At 48.8% G+C, this 20,867-nt stretch overlaps 1 protein-coding gene across 1 annotated transcript; it reads right to left on the bottom strand.

Moving 5' to 3' along the window:
* Nucleotides 1-228: 228 nt before the first annotated feature.
* Nucleotides 229-10,882, bottom strand: LOC115338013 (olfactory receptor 14C36-like). The gene is made up of 3 exons (XM_030006421.2): nucleotides 10,763-10,882; nucleotides 8,748-8,769; nucleotides 229-1,365 (listed from the first exon to the last, which is right to left on the bottom strand). Exons 1-3 carry the CDS (start codon nucleotides 10,880-10,882, stop codon nucleotides 359-361), a joined length of 1,149 nt encoding a protein of 382 aa, XP_029862281.2. The 3' UTR covers nucleotides 229-358.
* Between the last annotated feature and the right edge of the window lie 9,985 nt (nucleotides 10,883-20,867).

Here is a 20,867-nt window from a genome sequence, read left to right as displayed (position 1 = left end):
TCCACTGTCACTAGACACTGATGGGTGAGTACTAAATCCAGTCCTTGATCTCTACATGGTCACAAGGTGACTGAGAGGCTTTTGCTCCTGCACTCATGCAGAACCCTGAGCAACTCCTGACTCTGGCATTGGAAGACAAGCCCAGTGTTCATGCGCAGCACAGAAGAGATCTCATTTTATTACACAGATGTTGTAATGTGTTCAGCTCTCAACAAGCATTAGACACCTTTAGAGAGGCTCCAGGTAAGAGAAAGGGGATTCGTACCTCTGTAGAAACAAGAGGAATCCAAAAATTACTGTAGGAATATTATGAATTAAGAATAACAATTACAATAACAATGACAACAACAAAAAAAGGTCAGGACTGGTGTGGAATACCCTGGCAGTCATTTGTGGAGAGATGGGATGCTTCTTGGTGCAAAATAGAAGCCCATGTAATCAGTTTCCTAATGCCATCCCTGAGGTCCTTATTCCTCATGCTGTAGATGAGATGGTTCACAGCTGGAGGCACCACTGAGTACAGAACTGCCAGCACCAGGTCCAGGGATGGGGACGAGATGGAGGGGGGGTTCAGGTAGGCAATCATGCCAGTGCTGATAAACAAGGAGACCACGGCCAGGTGAGGGAGGCACATGGAAAAGGCTTTGTGCCATCCCTGCTCAGAGGGGATCTTCAGCACAGCCCTGAAGATCTGAACATAGGACAGCACAATGAAAACAAAACACCCAAATGCTAAACAGGCACTAAACACAAGTACCCCAACTTCCCTGAGGTAGGCATCTGAGCAGGAGAGCTTGAGGATCTGGGGGATTTCACAGAAGAACTGGTCCACAGCATTGCCCTTGCAGAGGGGTAGTGAAAATGTGTTGGCAGTGTGCAGCGCAGCATGGAGAAACCCACTGCTCCAGGCAGCTGCTGCCATGTGGACACAAGCTCTGCTGCCCAGGAGGGTCCCATAGTGCAGGGGTTTGCAGATGGCAACGTAGCGGTCATAGGCCATGACAATGAGGAGATACAGTTCTGCTGACATCAAAAAGACTAACAGAAAGACCTGAGCAGCACATCCTGGGTGGGAAATGGCCCTGGTGTTCCACAGGGAATTGGCCATGGATTTAGGGACAGTGGTGGAGATGGTGCCCAGGTCAAGAAGGGATAAGTTGAGGAGGAAGAAGTACATGGGAGTGTGGAGGCAGTGGTCGCAGGCTACAGCAGTGATGAGGCCGCTTCCCAGGAGGGCAGCCAGGTAGATGCCCAGGAAGAGCCAGAAGTGCAAGAGCTGCAGCTCCCGTGTGTCTGCAAATTCCAGGAGGAGGAACACAATCATGGAACTGCTGTTGGGCAAATGTTTCCTCTGGACATGGGGGACTGTCCAAGGAAGAAAAGGTAGTGACAAGTTACCAGAAACATCTCTGAATAAAACCAAAGATATGTCTCATAGACCCTCCCCCTCTCACACACTCACCCTTTTTCCTTCCTCAGGAGGAACTTTCATTCTGCGTCTGGTCTGCAGCTTCATTTTGTCTTCAAGGACAGCATCTTCCAAGCACAACAATGATCCTTATAAGAACCCAAGTGAAACTGAGAAGGGAATGCAACAGGAACCAAGACAAGCTGTTGCTACATCAGGAACAGTTAAAGAAGAAAGAGAGCATGTGGGACCAGTGCTGAATTTAGTAGGAGTAGGTGTAGATAGATCTGAGATAGTCAATGACCTCTTTGCCTCAGGTACTGCTGACAAGGTCTCCCAGGCCTTTGAGATTTGAGGCAGGACTCTGGAAAGGAACAATCAATGGTGGATGGGGATCAACCCAGGGGTTACTTGAGCAAACTACACCCTTACCAGTCCATGGGACTGGAGGGGTTGCATCCAAGGGTGCTGGTCAGCAAGGTGAGCTCATGTTGATGACAGAGCACAGCCACCCCCAGCAGCAGGCGTTCCCCATCTGCCAGGCTGAGGCATGCACACAAGGTAGAAACGTCTGTATCATCTGTGATTGGCACAGGAGGGACATTCCTTCCTGCTCTATTCTCAGGACAATCCTCTTCCTCCGCCTCTGCCTGCAGATATCCACTGCTTTCCATTTCTGGGCTCAAACATGGTTGTAGGGATTTGCTAAAGCCATAATCTTGTTTCTCACTGACAACCCTGACCCTCTCTCCCAGGCCTACACGTGGCCAATCACTGCTGCTCAGGGCCATTTGCTCTTCAGAAGAGCCCTTCCTGGTGATTATTACAATCCTGCTTGCTCCCTCCAGAGCTCATGGTGAGCTTTCTTGGCCATAAGAAGGTCTTTATGACCATCTCTTAGGAAATGGTTGTCTTTTTATGATCATCTGTGCAGGAAGTGTGCATAGAAAAGCACCAAATGTATCAAAAGAGATGCCGAGTGAATTGCCAGGTGAGCTACCCTCACAGCTGTGTCTTTCTGGCAACGAGTCTGTCCTGAGAAGAGATGTTTGGCTTAGCCGCCTAACACGAGATGCCAGATCTAGTGCAATGCCCAAATGCCTCTTGTACATTACAAATGTCCCATGGTCGTACCAAGCACCTCCTATGGCCACAGACCCATCAGGAAGCGGAAGATGGAAAGGGGCTCAGGAGAAGTCATCCGGCCAGCACAGCAAGTTTGGGGTCACCCTGTGGTCCCAGGGCACAACAGCCCCCTTCTCTGCAGAGCAGCACCTCCAGCTCGGGGTGCTGCAGGGACCACGGGAAGGGAACCAGGAACAGCCAGCTGGGACAGCACGGACATGTTAACCTGTGAAAAGGCTCTTTGGAGAGCAGGGATGTCTCTGGAGAAGAGCAGGACTCCATGTGCCTGTGAGAAACAAGATATGAGAAGGACAATCAGTTTTTTCTGTGCATCAGCTTGGGACAGCTCCTATGTCACAGAGGAATGGCGGGGAGGAGTGGAGGGACAGGACTGGGCGCAGGCTTCTTGGGGGCTGTCCTGGACAGGAGAGCAAGAAACACCAAGAGTGACTGAACCAACTGCTCAGGCCATTGCCAGCCTCCAGACCTGGGGCTGATGGGGAGGCTGAGCCCCCTCTCTAGCATCTGCTGTCTGTGATCCCCTGCACTATAGCCTCCTCATGAATGGGGGGTTCTGCGTCACACTGGTAGTGAGGTCACGGGTGGCTGTCATACCAATACCAGTAGGGCAGACCTATCAGGTATTCCCTTTGCCCTTCTGGGCATCCCCTGACCTTCATCACTTCTTCTCTGACACCCCCTCTGCTGGAACTGGTCTCTGCAGACACTTCCTGGAACCAAGTGACACTGCACACCACCATCCTGGTATTCGCAGTCCTTCCCTTCTCCTTGATAGTCATTTCTTACAGTGCAATTATCAGGGCTATTCTGAAAATGCCTTGAGCTCTGAGTGTGGGAACATATTTGGCTAATGGTTGCAAGACCATTCCAGACGCCTTTAGAAGGCCTTGAACAGAATAAACAAGAAGACAAAAAAAGAAAAATGAACAAACGTTCAACATGAACAAATTATACCTAGCATATACCCTCTGTTGCCTCCGTTACGCCCGGGTCGCCTCAAGAGCATGAAGAGGGGCAGGAGCTCACTTCGCAGTAGTTGCAGTCAGTACTATTACTGACTGGCAAAAAAAAAAAAAAAGCTGGCACAGCTGGAGGCTGCTGTGAAGTGAGAAAAAACTGCCAGCCATATCCTTTGATGCACCCCTTTTACCTGCGTGGGGAATTATTCGCGATGCCTTAACTGAGGGAGAAATCATAGCAGCTCCCACAGCGTTTCTGGTTATTGCTGGGGCTGGGGGTGGACCTAATCAATGGGTTCCATTTGATTGGAAAATCATAAAAGAAGCAAAAGTTGCAATTGCTCATTATGGTTTAAAATCTCCTTTTACGCAGGCAGTTTTGTTCCATATATTTTCTGGGTCAACCTTAACTCCACATGACTCTCGAATTCTTGCTAAAACCTTGTTGTTGACATGGAAATTTATTTATACTGCGCTGGCGCATTTACAGCCAGCAGAGAAAATCATATCAGTACAACCTGATACTGCTTTTGAGGAGGCAGTCTGTAAGCAGGCCGCTAACGAGCAGGATTCTGATTCCGATAATAATTCTTTTGCATCAGGCAGGGTGGACTCTGAAAAAGAGCCGCATTTATATCCCTCATTACCTCCACTGCCACCTGCCGCGGCCGTCCCGCCGCCGCTTCCCGCGGCCTCTGCGCGGCCGGGACCGCTGCCGTGCCACCGCCGGCCCCCACCCCCCCACCCCAATCGCCTGGTACTCCCTCTCCAGGGTTTGCAGAACTTACAACGGAACCTGGCTTTGCTGCACTGCCTGTATCTCCTTCTCCTGCTAATCCCTCTAACTCTGTGCCTCTGTCTAATCCATGACGGTTCACTTAACAATTTGGGAAAAAATACACATAGTTTGATGCAATGCTGTCGAGAAAAAGCTCTACAGCAAGGAGATACCATGTTTACTTTTCCTGTTGTATGCACACCTGCCTCAAGTAATGCAAGAACCTCAAGAGTTAGAGTTGTTAAGATCAGTCATCATGAATCCCTGTGTGATGTTTAATAACACCTATAACACCACTTGAAAGGGTCAGAATATAAATGCTATTTTGCCTGTATAGAGAAATGCTACAGCTTGGTGTAACTATATCTATTCCAGAATATCACACTCTTTTTTCTATTCCAGCTGCTTTACCTGCGGGGATGTTTTTAATTTGTGGAGATAGTGTGGGAGAGGAATTCCATCAAAACTTAACGGGAGGCCATGTAGCCTCGGACAACTTATGTTACTAACACCCGATATGAATATGATTCACAGTAAAAGGCTCACGATAACTGACACAGTTTTAAGTGGATGGCTAGCAAGTTTGGGAATTACGGGATGGTTGAAAGATTTGCTTATGCATGGCTTAGTTAATTGTAATATTAGCAGTTGTAATGATTGTACCATGTATCATAAAAATAGTCGAACGTATGATTGCAAAAGCATTTCATGTAACTTGGCTTGCACAAAAAACAAACAGGGAGAATTGTGGGAGATTTCATGGAAAATGGGGAACATTTCTTTGAGCCTGATTATTTAGAGTTAGCATAAGTAGGCCGTAGTTAGCATGAGTGGGCTGGAGTACGTGACAGCTGCAGTATGAAAGGACTTTGAACCACCAGAAAAACAACAGACGTGAGGAACTTGGACAGTGGAGCAATTAATAAACAAGATAACAGAACTGCAGAGGCAAGAAGGGGCTGCAAGAGCTTTAACGCAATTAAGAAAACTGTCATTTCGGCTTAGAGCATTTAGCTGCGGGATGGGGACTTAGGAGTTGGTTTGTATCTTCGTTAAAAATCGGGGTTTCTTTTATTCTTGTGTATTTTATTAGGTATAATGTTGCTTTTACTGTGTTTAATTAATTGTGTTCACAGATCTTGTAGGTCACCTTGGCCAACATAACAGGTCAAGATTCTCTGTGCATTGCAACTGCATCACAAAGCCCATGAACCAATTAGACAGGATGGCTATGACTCATGCAGCGTGCCTGGCCAGCAAGCGCATGCGTCATAGGCTCCCCATGTTGCAACCGAGGCGGATTTTGGCACCTGCTGGCCATGTGTGCTGAAATCCGTTCCTCTGCAAATGTATAAATACCGGGACTTTCCGAAGAGCATCGGGCTGGTGTACGACAAGGCCATCGTTGCCTCTGTGGGGACGCCCACGTAAAGCTGGCACCTACCGATTGCTGGGCTGAGTTCGCGGAGCAAGACGGCACAAGAATGTATGGATGGTCCATCTTCCTCACAGTCTTCAGATGGACGTAGTCATGGATACTGCCGCAAGCCAAAGAAAACATCTGGATGACCCTGGCTGATGTGACCAGACAAGATTGCTTATGCCTCGGTACAGCAACACTAAACAATCCCTTTTTTCACAGGTTTAATAGGGGGTTCCACTGGCATCAACGAAGTTTAAGAACTTATTGATGGAGACCCCTGTGCAGCAGATCATGGACTCAATGAATGGGAATGCCTGGTTTCCACGGATCGGGCATTCACCCTCATTACCACCCCAGGAATCACAAATTCTGGGATCCCTGCATACAGATTGGTGTAGTATTATGTGATTTACTGTTAGATGTAGATAGTATTAGAGACACAACCTTACAAAATAGAGCTGCTCTTAAATCATGGGTTAAGATAGTTTTGATTTATCTTGTAGTGGTTTTTTTTTATTTTGTTTTAATTTGTGTGCCTTGTATGTTGCAATGTGTTTAGGAATTAATTGATGGATCAAGTAAGGCTGTGTTGATTGACAGAAAAAAAAAAAGGGGGAATTGTGGAAACATATTTGGCTAACGGTTGCAAGAGCATTCCAGAGGCCTTTAGAAGGCCTTGAACAGAATAAACAAGCAGACAAAAAAAGAAAGATACCAATTAGAAGAACACAGGTGCGTATTCCACGATAAAGGGAACTTGGCACAAAGAACCTCAATTCGGCAGTTTATCTTGACCAATTAGACTGAGACAAGTTTCGCATGTTTTAGTTGATATAACCAATTATATCTTATGTTTATGTGCGTGGACACTATATGCTTGCATGCAGCAACCAATCAGAGCTTTTAAGGAACTTAGAGAATTGTATAAGAATGATCTGCTATGCTCAATAAACTGGTGACTTTGATCATCATATTGGTGTCCTGTCGTCCGTCCCCGCATGGAATTTCTCTACATCTGAGCAGACACAAAGCCTTTTCTACTTGCTCCTCATACCTCAGGTTAGTGACTGTCGTCTTTGGCCTGCTCATGGCTGCTTACTTTATACACTAGTCAAGGCCCTCTGCAGGCACCGGCAAACCATAGAGTCATAGAATCACAGAATGGTTTGGGTTGGAAGGGACCTTTCAAGGTCATCTAGTCCACCCCCCTGTCACAGGCAGGGACATCTTTCACTAGGTCAGGTTGCTCAATGTGCCATCCAGCCTGACTTTCAACGCTTCCAGGGATGGAGCATCTATAAGTTCTCTGGGTAACCTGTTCCAGTGTCTCACCAATCTCATTGTACAACATTTCTTCCCTATGTCTGAGCTAAACCTACTCTCTTTCCATTTAGAACCATTGCCCTTTGTCCTGTCACTATAGACCTTGGTAAAAAGTCTCTCTCCATCTTTCTCAGAAGCCCTCTTCATGTACATATAGAGTTGACTGGACACCTCCCAAGGTCCGTTTCTTTCTGAATGCTTTCCTGAATGTAGGACAAGTGTTGCTCTACACTGACTTGCTGGCAATTTGGAGAAACAAGGTGACGACTAAGTCACTCAGCTCTTTTCAGTGTTTCCCTTAGAATGAGATGAATCATCTTCCAGCTTCTCCCTGTGTCTCTCTGATGGTGGCAAAGGGGGCCTAGACCATGATCTGAGGTGTTCTTTGTCTGGCATGATGTGACACCAATTCCACCCTCTGGAGGAGCACCTTCACTTTCCACAATTGCAGCACACTGGAGAGGATCAGAAACAACCTCCAAATGACTGGATGCATCAAAAAAGCCTGTAGGCATGCTGCAGGTTATGTACACTCAAATACTTTAAGATGTCTTGAATCAACTGCTGCTTGTTTGTTGTGCTTTAAGCTTTGATAGAGAGCTATTGTTGGCCTGGCTTGCATTTGTGTCCCTTGAATTCCTTTGAAGTCTTGGAGCTGCTGTGTATGACAGCCTTGGAGGGAGGAAACAGAAACACAGGCAGATGGGAATGAAGAGGACTTACCGAGTTATCCAGAGAGATGGGTGTTATGGTCCTTTTTGTGTGTGATCAGTGCTGGTAACTGCTTCAAGGAATCAGGACTTGGTAATGGTTGGGTGAGGGGGTCAAATACTCTGCTCTGTTTCACACATGCCCATGTAGGCATTTTGATCTGACCAAATGCCCCACACTTCCATCAACAAAAAGAATTGCCATTTCTAGGACATGAATCACCCTGTTTTCAGAGAAACAATTTAAAACCCAAATGGAGAACCTTTCTGTCATAGACAGGTCCAAGATTTTTGGGTGTGAGACTCAGCAGGTAGGACAATGGGAGAGCCTCCCAGGATAACTTTCCATACTGAGGGTGGGGGTTTCTGCCTCCGTGTGTCTGAGGCTCATGATGGGATGCAAGAAAGAGCATTTGGGGATTGTGCAAGACTTCCCATGGAATGTGTAGGAAAGGATCAAGGGCAGCGAGAGGGAGGGATCATGGTGGTTTGGGGAGGAACAAGTGTGGGAAAATTGAGAGAAAAGGGGATAAGAGGAGCTGATCACATGTAAACAGGTGGCCAGTCAGTAAACTTGTCTGGCCATGCCCTGCAACTGGTCACCCCAGTCTGTCTCATGTTCTTTTTAAACTTCAATTTCCCCCAACTTTCTGGGGTGAGGAGAACCTCTGGTTTTGTGTACGGATGGAGGTCCGATGGCCAGCCACTGGAGTGGGAACCATAAGTCATACAGGCTCCTGTTGTTCGGGAGCCCAGAAACTGCAGCGATTGGAGAGCATCCATATAACGTTTCTGTGTACGTCAGTAGGCATAACCACTAGCAAACATCAAACCAGAGCATCCAGTGAGTAGAAGCAGCAGCCTGGGAGCCCAGTATTTAGAGACCCTAAGTCTGGACTGGACACTGGAGAACCCAGAGGGTTGGCAAGTTGGCTACTGGAAGGAGAAGGTGGCCCAAACCACCCCATGGGAAAACTGTAGGGTATTAGGGGTCTGGTACTGGTAAGGCCGTAGTTCTGGACCTGGAGGGAAAGTTGCCGTTTACATGAGAAAGCAGCAGCAATGCGTGGAGCTCTGCTGGGGGACAAACAATGGGTCAGCTGAGAGCTGAAGGGTCAGTGTGAGAGGGCAGAACAACATGGGCAACGCTGTGGCAGGTGGATGTCTGCTCCAGACCTCCTGATCAGGAAGAGGAACTAAATGAGGCCTTCTTCAGGAAGAAGCCTCATGTTTGTAGACCTGGTCCTCATGGAGGACTTGTACTATCCCTACTGCCTCTGCTGAAGCGGCAACATAGTGAGATGAAAGCCATCCAGGAGGTTTTTGGAGCTCATTGATGATGTCTTCCTGACTAGGGTGACAGAAGAGGCCATGAGGTGAGGTGGCCTGCGGGACTTCGTATTTTCAAAATGGAAGAACTGGTCAGGGATGTAAAAGACAGATAGATGAAGTGTCTAAGTGGATAGACAGCATGTCTAAGACCAGTCCTGGAGCGATCCATATTGTCTGTGTGTCTATAAAGGTATTCATTTTACACTAACAGCCTGGCATGCAGACAGCCCAACTCTCATTTACCATTTCTCCACTGGCCCTGGCTTTGCTTGCTTTGTGTCCCCCTTCGGTGTTTCGGAGATGGTTGTCACAGTAGTTCTCACGTGGGTTAGAAATTCCATTGAACTAGTACCTCCTTTAATTGTCTGTAATGCCCTGCAAGTCCTTATGCTGTTATCTTGTGAGAGACACCCCCATCAGGGTGCTCCATCTGCACACAAACATAACAGCTGACAAAACGGAGCTTCGCTCAAGGGGAACCTTGAGAAACTCTGGGATTTAGCCAATAGAATCCTCTTGAAGTTTTAAAAGAATTGACCAGTCTTGCATTGGAGGGGAGAATCAGCCCATACACCAGGGCCAGCAAGGACCTGACCAGGTGTGGGACACCATAGGACTTCCTGTGGTGGAGACAGCTGAGGGCTCTGGCAAAGCTGAAAGCCCCCAACATAGCTGAGGTCTTTCTCTCCTGGGCTGTGGCTGTTCTCTCTGCAGCTGAAACCCATCAGGAGACACCTTATCCTTAGAGCACAAGAGCCTCATGGCCTCCTCATCCCCACCCAGGAGCCTGGGAGGTGTTGTACCATAGTCCTGCACTTGGCATCACACATCCCCACATCACGCTGCCCCTAGGAAAAGCCCTGAGCAACATGTGAGGGACAAGATCTCCCTTCCCAAGGTCTGGGGGACAGGGCTTGGCCCTTTGGCTTCATGTAACACATCCAAGTTTTCTCAGCAGTTTTCTGCACTAAGCAGTGCCCAGGGTTGCTTTGTCAGTGATGTCTTTCAGTGGGACTCATTAATGCTCCAAGAAACTTTGGAGTTTGCATCTGACTTTGACATCTTGAGAGGTTTCTTCAGCTTCATCTCATTGTCTGAGGATCATGGCCTTGGCACCAAACCCCCCAGAGGGGTCATTAAAATGCCTTGGGCTGGGCCTCTGCTGCTGAGCTGGGCCAGGCTCCTGGGACGGAGGAGAGACAGCTTTGCGCAACAGCAGCTCCTCTGCAAAGCATAGTCGATGTTATGTACCACGGGTTACTCAGCCTCAGAGCCACCTTTACATTGCCTTTGCCTACCTGTGGTCACTGCCTCTAGTTTTCAGCTCTAACAAGCCCCTAGGGTGGCTTTGTTAGGAATGGCTCTCAGTGGGACCCATTAACGCTCCCTGAAACTGTAGGGCTTGCTTCTGACATTGACTTCTTCAGTGGTTTGTTCAGGCTTCTCTCAGTGTCTTAGTTCATCCAAGCAGGCCTCGTGGTGTTTTTTGCCTGACTTCTTCTTTGTCGGGATGCATCGCTGCTGAGCTTGGAGGAGGCGATCCATGAATATTAACCAGCTTCCTTGGTCCCCTCTTCCCTCCAGGGCTTTCTCCCATGGTACTCTACCAAGCAGATCCCTGAAGAGGCCAAACTCTGCTCTCCTGAAGTCCAGGGTAGCGAGCTTGCTGTGTGCCCTCCTCACCGCCCTAAGGATCTTGAACTCCACTTCGTGGTCATCAATGCATTCCGGGAACCTCCTGGACTGCTTATGCCCCACTGTATTGTCCCTGCAACAGATATCGGGGTGGTTGAAGTCCCCCATGAGGACTAGGGCTTGTGAACGTGTGGCTGCTCCTATCTGTCTATAGAGGGCCTCATCCACTCGGTCTTCCTGGTCAGGCGGCCTGTAGCAGATTCCACTACAATATCACCTGTCCCCGCCCTTCCTTCAATGCTGACCCATAGGCTCTTGGTTGGCTGCTCCTCCATCCCCAGACGGAGCTCCATGCACTCCAGCTGGTCAGGGACATAGAGGGCAACACGCCCTCCTCGTCTCCCCTGCCTGACCTTCCTAAAGAGCCTGTATCCTTCCATTCCAACAGTCCAGTCATAGGAGCCATCCCACCACATCTCCGTGATGCCAAGAAGATCATAGCCCTGCAGGCGTGCGCACGTCTCTAACTCCTCTTGTTTATTCCCTATGCTACCTGCGTTTGCATAGAAGCGTTAATTTGGGCCCCCGATGAAGCTGACTTACTGGCTGGAGTGGCTGGAATTCCTTTGTGCTGCTCTTCAGGAGCTCTCCTGCTGACCCGTGATCCCTCTCCAGGCTCTGGGCATCTATTGCTGGCACTGGCATCAAACTGGTAGGAGTGGGACAGAACGAGGATCCCCTCCCCTGGCAACTTTAGTTTAAAGCCCTCTTCACAGCTTGGCAAGCCTATGACTGAAGATGCTCTTCCCCTTCTCTGGCACTGCTGCAGTACTGTGTCCAGTGCTGGGCTCCCCAGTACAAGAGGCATATGGGCTTCGTGGAGTGAGTCCAGAAAAAAGGGCCACAAAGATGATTAATGGACTGGAGCATCCTTCATACGAGGAGAGGCCAAGAGACCTGGGACGGTTTAGCCTGGAGAAGAGAAGGCTCCAAGGGGGTTCTTATCAATGTCTATGAGTATCTGATTGGAGGATGTGAAGGAGAGGGAGTCAAGCTCTTCTCAGTGATGCCCAGCAATAGGACAAGAGGCAATGGGCACAAACTGCAACACAGGAGGCTCTCTGAATATCAGGAAACACTTTTTGACTGATCACTGCAACTGGTTGCCCAGAGAGATTGTGGAGTCTCCATCCATGGAGATACACAAACACTGTCTGCACATGGTCCTGGACAACCTGCTCCAGCTGACCACGCTTGAGAGGGAAGGGGTTGGACTAAGCAGCCTCCAGAGACCTCTTCCAACCCTGTTTAGTTTAATTCTGGAAGGCTCAGCAGTGCTTCTGAGAAATTTTTAGTGTATCCCTGTGCTGGTTTGACTCCTGGTACCCATGGAGCAGAGCCTCCTTTTGAGGATGAACTATTCACTGTGTAATCCTGAGGACAGGGTTGACCGGGGATTAAAAATGCCAGCGATGTCACAACACACTACCCTCACCTCCATTGTTTAGCCCTTCCCCCTACAGAGGTTTGGCTCGGAAGGGACCAACGGAGGTGTCTAGCACCATGGTCTGCTCTGAGCAGGGAGAACTTTGGAGTTAGATCGGATTGGTCAGTGCTTTCTCCTGACCCAGCACATATCCACTGGAATGATCGCAGTAACAAGGGTGATGTAAACCTGCCTGGCTGGGGGTAATTCTGAGGTCCCAGCAGTGTGGGACCGTCCTGGAGCATTGTGTCTCCTGTGTGCATTCCCTCCCCTGTACGGATACAGCTCCACACATGGTCCCATGGCCCTGCTGTGCCTATCACACGGGGCAGGGTGTGTTCAGTGGTGGACAAAAATCTCCCTTGGCATCATCCCCCACAAGAGCCCTCAGTGCCCCATCCCCCAGTGGCCCTCCTGCTTTGGCAGCCTCCCCCAGCACCGTGCCCCTGCCCAGTCTGAGCTGTGTCCCAGGTGTTGGTTTCCAGTCAGCCCTGCTCTGCGGTTTGCAGGGGTCTGGGCGAGGACAGAGGCTGGGCAGGACTGCCTCTCCTACCAACACAGGCACTGAGCCCAGCAGGACAGTTCAAAGATCAGCCCTCCCAAGGACCGTGGTGAATGGCCAGGGCTGGAAATGCGGGATGAGGAGATGGGTCTGGAGTGAGGCTCCTGGGCCAGTTGCTCCTGTCTGTCCATGCAAAAACAAGCCAGCTGGGATACTTAGACAGAGGGACTCTTCTTGAGGGCCCTCATGGGCATGGGGATGGTCTACATTTTCCCAGGTTCTCCTCTGCATGCTGCCATTCTCTGTGGGGATCCTGCAGAGGACCAAGGAGAGGCCTTGTCCTCCCTGTGGTCACAGCTGGAGCCCAGCCGTCTAGCTCAGCCCCAGATGAGGAGCTTTCTCTGGGAGTGACTTTTGGGGTAAGAGCTGGCACATGGGTCGGGGAAGGTTGTCACAAAACCACATCCTGGTGTTGTGGTTTAACCCGGTAGGCAGCTCAGCCCCCCACAGCTGCTCGCTGACTCCCTCCCAGTGGGATGGGGAAGGAGAATCCAAAGGGTAAAAGTGAGTGAACTTGTGGGTTGAGATAAAGGCGGTTTAACAGGTAAAGTAAAAGCTGTGCATTCATGCAAAGCAAAATAAGGAATTCATGCACTGCTTCCTACCAGCAGGCAGGTGTTTAGCCATTGGCGGGAAAACAGGGCTTCATCAGGAGTAACAGTTGCTTGGGAAGTCAGAAGCCATATTCCAGACGTCCCCCCTTTCCTCCTTCTTCCCCACAGATTTTTTTTGCTGAGCCCAACATCATGTGGTATTGAATATCCTTTTGGTCAGCTGGGGTCAGATGTTGCAGCCGTGTCCCCTCCCAACTTCTTGCCCACCCCCAGCCTACTTACTGGCAGGGCAGAAGGAGAAAGAGTGAAGACCTTAGAATCATAGAATCATAGAATCATTTAGGTTGGAAAAGACCTTCAAGATCATCGAGTCCAACCATCATCCATGCCCACTAAACCATGTTCTGGAGTACCTTGTCTATGCGCTTTTTGAGTACTTCCAGGGATGGTGACTCAACCACTTCCCTGGGCAGCCTATTCCAATGTCTGACAACACTCTCAGTAAATAATTTTTTCCTAATATCCAACCTAAATCTCCCTTGCTGCAACTTGAGGCCATTACCTTGCTGCTGTGCAAGCATTGTTCAGCGACAGCTAAACCAAGGGGGTGTTATCAACACTGTTTTGGTCACAAATCCAAAACACAGCACCATGCAAGCTACAATGAAGAAAAGTACCCCAGCCACAACCAGTACAAGAAGGCAGGCGGATACTGTGATGTCATCAAGCATATCACAAACCCCATCATGACACAGATGACAGCTCAGGGTGGGGGTAGAGGTAAGAAAAGCCAATGTGGCTGGCCTATGTCTTGTGAGGTCACCTCATTACAGCAATGAGATTTGCCAGGAGCAGGCGGGCAGGCAGGCATCATGAGGTCACCGAGACCACCAGGTATGAAAACTGCAGGCAGATGACTAGGCCCCTGGTGAGGCCCTCCCCTGGGGTGAAGCCACCAGTACGTGGTATGGGAAATTGTGGGACAATTGTGGGACAGCCTTGGGGCATATCCCTGGGTGGTATTCCTAAATAGTTGGTTAACTCTAGAAAAAGTGGAATAAAAATTCTTGAGACAAACCGAGTATTTTTGTTACCCAAGGATGTTTACGATACTGAAGAGTTATTGTAAGGAGGGAGAAAATTTCTGCCACACAGAAGAAGGTGGTGAAGGAACCATTCTGTGTTTCCTCCACCCAAAAACTCTCAGAGGAGAAAAGGAAAATGGTGTAATTGTTAATTGTCTCCATGAGATGATTCTTAGAGCAATGGCATCAGTGCAGAGATAAACTCAGCGTTTCCACCAAAGAAGAGGTAGTACATGCACTTTTCTTTTTCTCCCCTTTCCCTCTGTACAACAACGGGATACCCCACTGCACGTCAAACCCTGAGGAGAACAACCATGCTAAAACTTTATTGGGAAAATAAATGTAGTAAAAATTCCACTGCCTCAAGAAGAAACTGCAAGAAAAACAGAGAAACTTCCAGAAGTGCTCTCAGCCCTGCTCGGAGAAGGTGGAGGGAGACAGCACAAGTAGGAGTAGCTACACTTTAGACCAACCTTGTAAAGTCTCTTGTCCATCTCTTTGTCAAACGGGCAAACTCATGACATTTTACTTTTTCAATACACTGGTGTTACAACAACCTGAGCATGTCTTTTTAGAGACCATTAAACCAGCAGATGGGATCTTCCTAAATAGCACCTTTCATGTTAAGTGGTGATCAAATGCCATCCACCTGCTTTGCATTTAGCTCAAAGGCAGCCTTGACGTCTCCTAAGTCAATATCCCTCAATTATGACAGTGCATACAATTCATCAATTCTTTTCAAAATCACTTCAGAATACAAATAATGTCACAGCATACTTAAATATGCTCTCTAATTCAACACTGTGTAACTTAGCAATCTAATAAATAATGCAGAAAGCAGAAGCAGTCAAAATGAAAATCCTCCAGGTGACTGACTGACTGCTCTTTGGGCACTTTCCAAAGCAAATATTCAAGGCAGTTGCCTTAAATCTTTTCACAACTGATCCACAACACATCTCTTATTTGTAGTTAGTGTCCCGTAAAGATATAACCATCACCCTTAAAAAGTGACATATATTGTCAATGAAGGATCTGAGCCATGTACAGTTCTCATGCACCACGTATCAGTGTATTTTTATTTATCTCTTTTCCTGTGGATAAAATCAGACAGGTTTTCTTTGCAGCCGTGACAGGAGTCTGTATCATCACGGGAACAAAGGCCGTGGCACTTTGGCTTCACTGAAACTCAGGCAAACCTCCCACTGACTTCAAAACCTAAACCAGATTTTTACCACCAGCCTTTGAGTCCCAGCTTGCGTCTCATAGAAACAGATTTTCCTTGCACCTTCATAGACAGAGGACTAAAATAGAGCACTGTTTTACTTTGAGGCATGTGACGTGGACTGCTGGATGGTTTTGGAAGTGAATGGCAATTGGGAAACACAGCGTGGTAGTTTGAATTACTGAGGCACATAAAAAACAGAGGATGAGTTTACAGAGGAACGTGACAGCCTTACGAAGTATTCATGGATCTGCTATTGTAATGTTGATGTCCCACGAACTGAGGACAGGCAATGAGTCCAATGCATTCAATGCTGCCGTTGCTCAGTGTGGCTAGTGGGTTTGCTGGTCATTACGTGTGGTTACTTCTGACTATCAGCTACCTAAAGAGACAAGTAAATATGTGCTGCGTCTCCTGGTTGAGACCTTACCGGCCCTATCTCCTCCCAGTGCTCGCTCACACCACCAGGAAAAATGCTGGTCTTCTCGTTATGCAGAAATAAATAAATACCTGTCCTGTTATCTGTCACTTCTGATAGTTGTGGGCACCTACAGGGCAACAAAACAGGGGTGCCGGAGCCTGTTGATCCAAAATATGCCCATCTTCATTATGAGTCTGTCCCTGCTAGCAGAGGTACCAGCTTTTCCCTCTGCTATATGGGGCACTCGCATTCTTGAAGAGATGCCACTCACTCCAGTAGCTGACACCACAGGGCAGGGGCCCCCACAGCCCCGGTCTGACCCCAGTACCTGGCACCAGTTTTCACTCTCACACTCAGGGGTCTCACCGGCATCTGGCGCTTGGTCCTTGCATCACACACGCACACACATGTGACAGAGTGAGAATACTCAGAGATTTTAAACAAAATATTTAATACGAAGATAGAAGAAGACAGGACAGACTGCAGTGATCAGGCACAGGGCTCAGCCAGACAAGCGCACTGACTGGCCCCATTTTACCATCAAATTATAGAATCCCAGACTCTTTGAATAGTTTGTGTTGGAAGGGTCCTTTAAAGGTCATCTAGTCCAAACCCCTTGCCATGAGCAGGGACATCTTCAACCTCATCAGGTTGCTCAGAGCCTCATCCAACCTGACCTTGAAGGTTTCCAGGGATGGGGCATCTACCACCTCTCTGGGCAACCTGTTCCAGTGTTTTACCGCCCTCATCGTAAAAAAGCTCTTCCTTATACCTAGTCTGAATCTACCCTCTTTTAGTTTAAAAGCATTACCCCTTGCCCTATCGCAACAGGCCCTACTAAAAAGTCTGTCCCCATCTTTTTTACAAGCCCCCTTGAATTACTGAAAGGCAGCAATAAAGTTTCCCTGGAGCCTTCTCTTCTCTGGGGGCTGAACAACCCCAAGTCTCTCAGCATGTCGTCATAAGAGAGGTGTTTCTGCTCATTTTTGTGGCCCTCCTCTGGACCCGCTCCAACATGTCCATGTCTTTCCTGTGCTGAGGACCCCAGAGCTGGACACAGTACTCCAGGTGGGGTCTCACGAGAGCAGAGCAGAGAGGCAGAATCACCTCCCTCGACCTGCTGGTCACGCTTCTTTTCATGCAGCCAAGAATATGGTTGGCTTTCTGGGCTGCGAGTGCACTTTGCTGGCTCATGCCTGGCTTTTCACCCACCAGTACCTCCACGACTTTCTTTGCATGGCTGCTCTCAATCCCTTCACCCCCCAACCCATATTGATATCGGTGGTTATTTTATATGGGACTAGACCCTTTTGTATCCTTTTCTGCCAGCCCTCATCTTTTTTCCTCCCTGCTCCACCTTCCCCTGCACGTCCCGCATGGGTTTGCACAGCTCTATGGATTCCCATATCCCTCCCAGTCCAGCGTCCCCCTGGTTCACAGTCTTGCAGAGTCCAGGCTGATCCTCCTGGAAGTGGTACCTGTGGTTTCTCGATGGCCCATCAACTACTGTGAGCAGTGAAGTTTGTTTCTTGCCGTTGTCTCCATGGTTGCTCTGCCAGGCCTGTGTCTTGATAAATTTTGGTTCCTGGCTTCCCCTTTTTCTATTGGTTTCCCAGTTGACAGCTCCTGCCCCGACCCCACAACCCAGGGACAAGCCACAGGATGGTGTTGCCTGTCAGCCCCGCTTCCATTCTGCTGCCCTGGGGACTCTCAGGTACCCCCAGCCCCCTGAGAAATATTCCGCTGCAGCTGACCCTGCTGAAGACAGGAAATCATAGAATCAGAGAATCAAGGAATCATTAAGGTTGGAAAAGACCCTTAAGACCATCACGTGCACTGGGGTGAGGGAAAAATTCCTAATGTGAAAGTCAGTGGCAATTCAGTGTGTGCCTGGAGAGACGAAACCACAGCCAAGACATAATGAACACAAAGTCCTGCAAAGGTGGGCCACGCAATGCGGGGGACAAGGGGAGGTCCATCGAACATCTGATGCCCATGACTGTCCCGATCCAATGTCGGGGAAGGTTTAGATATGATCCCAAGAGCGAGATTAAGACACAAACGAGGTCAAATGCTATATACCCAAAACAGCTTTTATTATCAAAAGTAGCAAAAGTAGAAAATAGTAGTGATAGGATAGAATGGAATGAAAAGGCAGAAATCAAACAAGCATTCAGGATAGAGTTGCAAAAATACTCACCACCATGGATCAAGCAGCGTCCCGTTGGTCCTCAGTCTTCAATTCTTCAGTTATGGGTGCACACCATGGCTTGTCTCCACGTTTTTTTTTATAAGGCATAGTCCAATGCATGTACATGCATACTGTTTGCGTGCTGAAGGTTTCGTCTATCACATGATCTTTGGGTGATCGACACCAGAAACCAGTATATTTTCTCAAAGACTAAGGCTTCCGTGACAATGGTAGTCTTCACGTTCCTGCATGCTTCACCGGCTCCAGCCTGCCTCCTCCCCTGGATGACTCAGTGGCCTGGTAATCGTCCTTATGGGCCAGAGGAGTGTCCTGCTTCAACAAGCCATCCCAGAGACAAATGGCCCAACATAAATAGTTCACAGTTCAGTCTCTCACAGCAAACAATCTTTGAGACAAATGGCTCGAGATGACATTCTCTCACAATGACCTGACTTCCTGGCCTGTGATGGGGGCTGTGCCCCACAAAAGAGTGTGGTCTGGGGGTCCAGGAAGGCACTTGGGTCCAGCATGAGGCTCTGAAATCTCCTGTGAACCCAGGACTGCTGAGTCCGTGAGGCAGGGAACCACCACCCCTCCCAGAGGAGGGCAGAGGACCCAGGGGTCCGGGCAGCCTGCTCATGATCCTCTCCTGCCCCGACACCAAATTGTGCTGCCTGGGGGATGGTGCTCATGATAGCATATTTCCATACATTCTATGTGGTATGTCTAAATATTTTGATGTTTTTCATATTTTGTACCAGCTGTGGAAACTGGTTTGCTGCTAGGTGACTGTAAAAGTGAGATTTGGTAAATAATTATTAGAAGTCTTTTACTAACACTATGATTGAAACAATAGACAAAAGTATAGCCAAGCAATTAACTAGCAGAGGTAGTTACTCATAAGTTTTGCAGTTCTTTGCTCTTATGACTAGATGTTCCTGTACGCTAGATGAGAACAATGTTGAAACTGACCACATGTGATTGAAGCTGTGTTAAGCTTCAAGATCAAAGAACAAGGACAAGAATAAAGACTTCAAGGACAGCCAGCAAGAACTTCAAATGGGTCGGTGGTCGCAAAAGCAGCCCTTTGATTCAAATGGATCCTTCATTGCGCATGATCGGATGTAGGCAGTACTAAGATAATCAGTTGCAATTATTTTTATGTATATGTATACTAATCTGATTAATATGCAAACAGTTATTCTATATAACCTGTTAGTGCTAAAGCTGTGGTATGCGCGCTAGGTGGACCTATCCCCCGTGCATCCAGCGCTGCAATAAAGAATGCCTGCTTTCTAAAACTCCAAAACGAGTCTTAGAAGGTTTCTTCGACCGGCTTTTCGGTATCGCTCACTAGAGCCCTGGTAAGAACCTCTTTCCCACTGCGCCTCCAAAACTCCGGCTGCCCCAAGGGCTGGCACCGTCTGCCCCTCGCCTCCCCCAGCCTCCTGGGGGGACACTCCAGGTTGCCCTTATCTGGGGGCACATGGTGGGTGGGAAGGGGACACCCAAGGTGCCCGCGCTCCCTCAGCCACGCCGCTCATCGTGGTGGTGCAGCCAGAGAGGACCCAGGCATCCGGGCGCTGGCCAAGGAGACGGGACATGGATGCAGGCACACACACACCCCCACATGCAGAGTGTAGCTTTGATGAAGGGGTTTATTGATCAAGAGAGGGAAATGGCCCAGGGCTCCCAGGGGATCAGGTGGGGTCATCCAGGGATGATCATCTCCTCATGCCGCTGGAGGGGGACAGGACAGGGCTGTCACCATCACTTGAGGACCTGCAAGAAAGAGCCCAAATTGTGACCTCCAGTGTTCGCTGGGACATGAGAGGGGCCTTGTCCCCACCACCTCTCTCTGCAGAGACCCGGGGAAGGAGAAGGGAACTGGAGCCCTCAGTATACCCAGGACAGGACTCGGCTCACCTGAGATCCAGATGGCACCCAGAGCCCCCTACCCCAGGATGCCCCTCTATCTCCCAGAAGCCTGCCCAGCCCTCACAGTGATCCTGGGGGGTCTGTATGGCACAGACCCCCTGCCTGGCCTGAACAGTGACCTTCTGGCTCCATAGAGCCCTACTGCACGCAAGGAAAGGCATGGGGGCAGCTCTGTCCAGCTCCCCCTGGGACACGCATCAGGGACAGTCCCCTCTGTTTCCCTCTGCCATACCCAAGGAAAAATTATGACAGTTTCTGAAATCCAGGGAAATGTCCAGGTGAGGTGGGGGAGAGCTATAAAAAACCCATGATCTCTCAAACAATGCTTGGATTGTGGTTTCTTAGTCCTGGGAGTGCAGATGCTGACAAGCACTTTTACATTAGGAACAGTTTCATCTCACCAATTCAAACACCAGGACTGACCCTCTGACTGACACCATTCCCAGAAACCCACTGCTACAGAGCAGGGCTGACTTATTGGCAGCCAGCGGGCAGACGTCCCGCTCCTCGTGGCACACTTAGCCAGCAACAACCAGAGCTCCATCCACAGAGCTGAACAGAGATCTCGCTGAAATGGAAAAAAATTGGTGAACAAGTATTATGAGAAATGGCTTTGATTTTAATCAGAGAATAATGCCCTAACTTGTCACTGCCCTTGCCTCCTTGTTCAGTGCTTGACACCCAGAGACAGCAG

Source organism: Aquila chrysaetos (assembly GCF_900496995.4).
Source record: "Aquila chrysaetos chrysaetos chromosome W unlocalized genomic scaffold, bAquChr1.4 W_unloc_8, whole genome shotgun sequence".
In the NCBI taxonomy this organism is placed as follows: domain Eukaryota; kingdom Metazoa; phylum Chordata; class Aves; order Accipitriformes; family Accipitridae; genus Aquila; species Aquila chrysaetos.
This window is presented reverse-complemented; position numbering and strand designations above follow the sequence as displayed.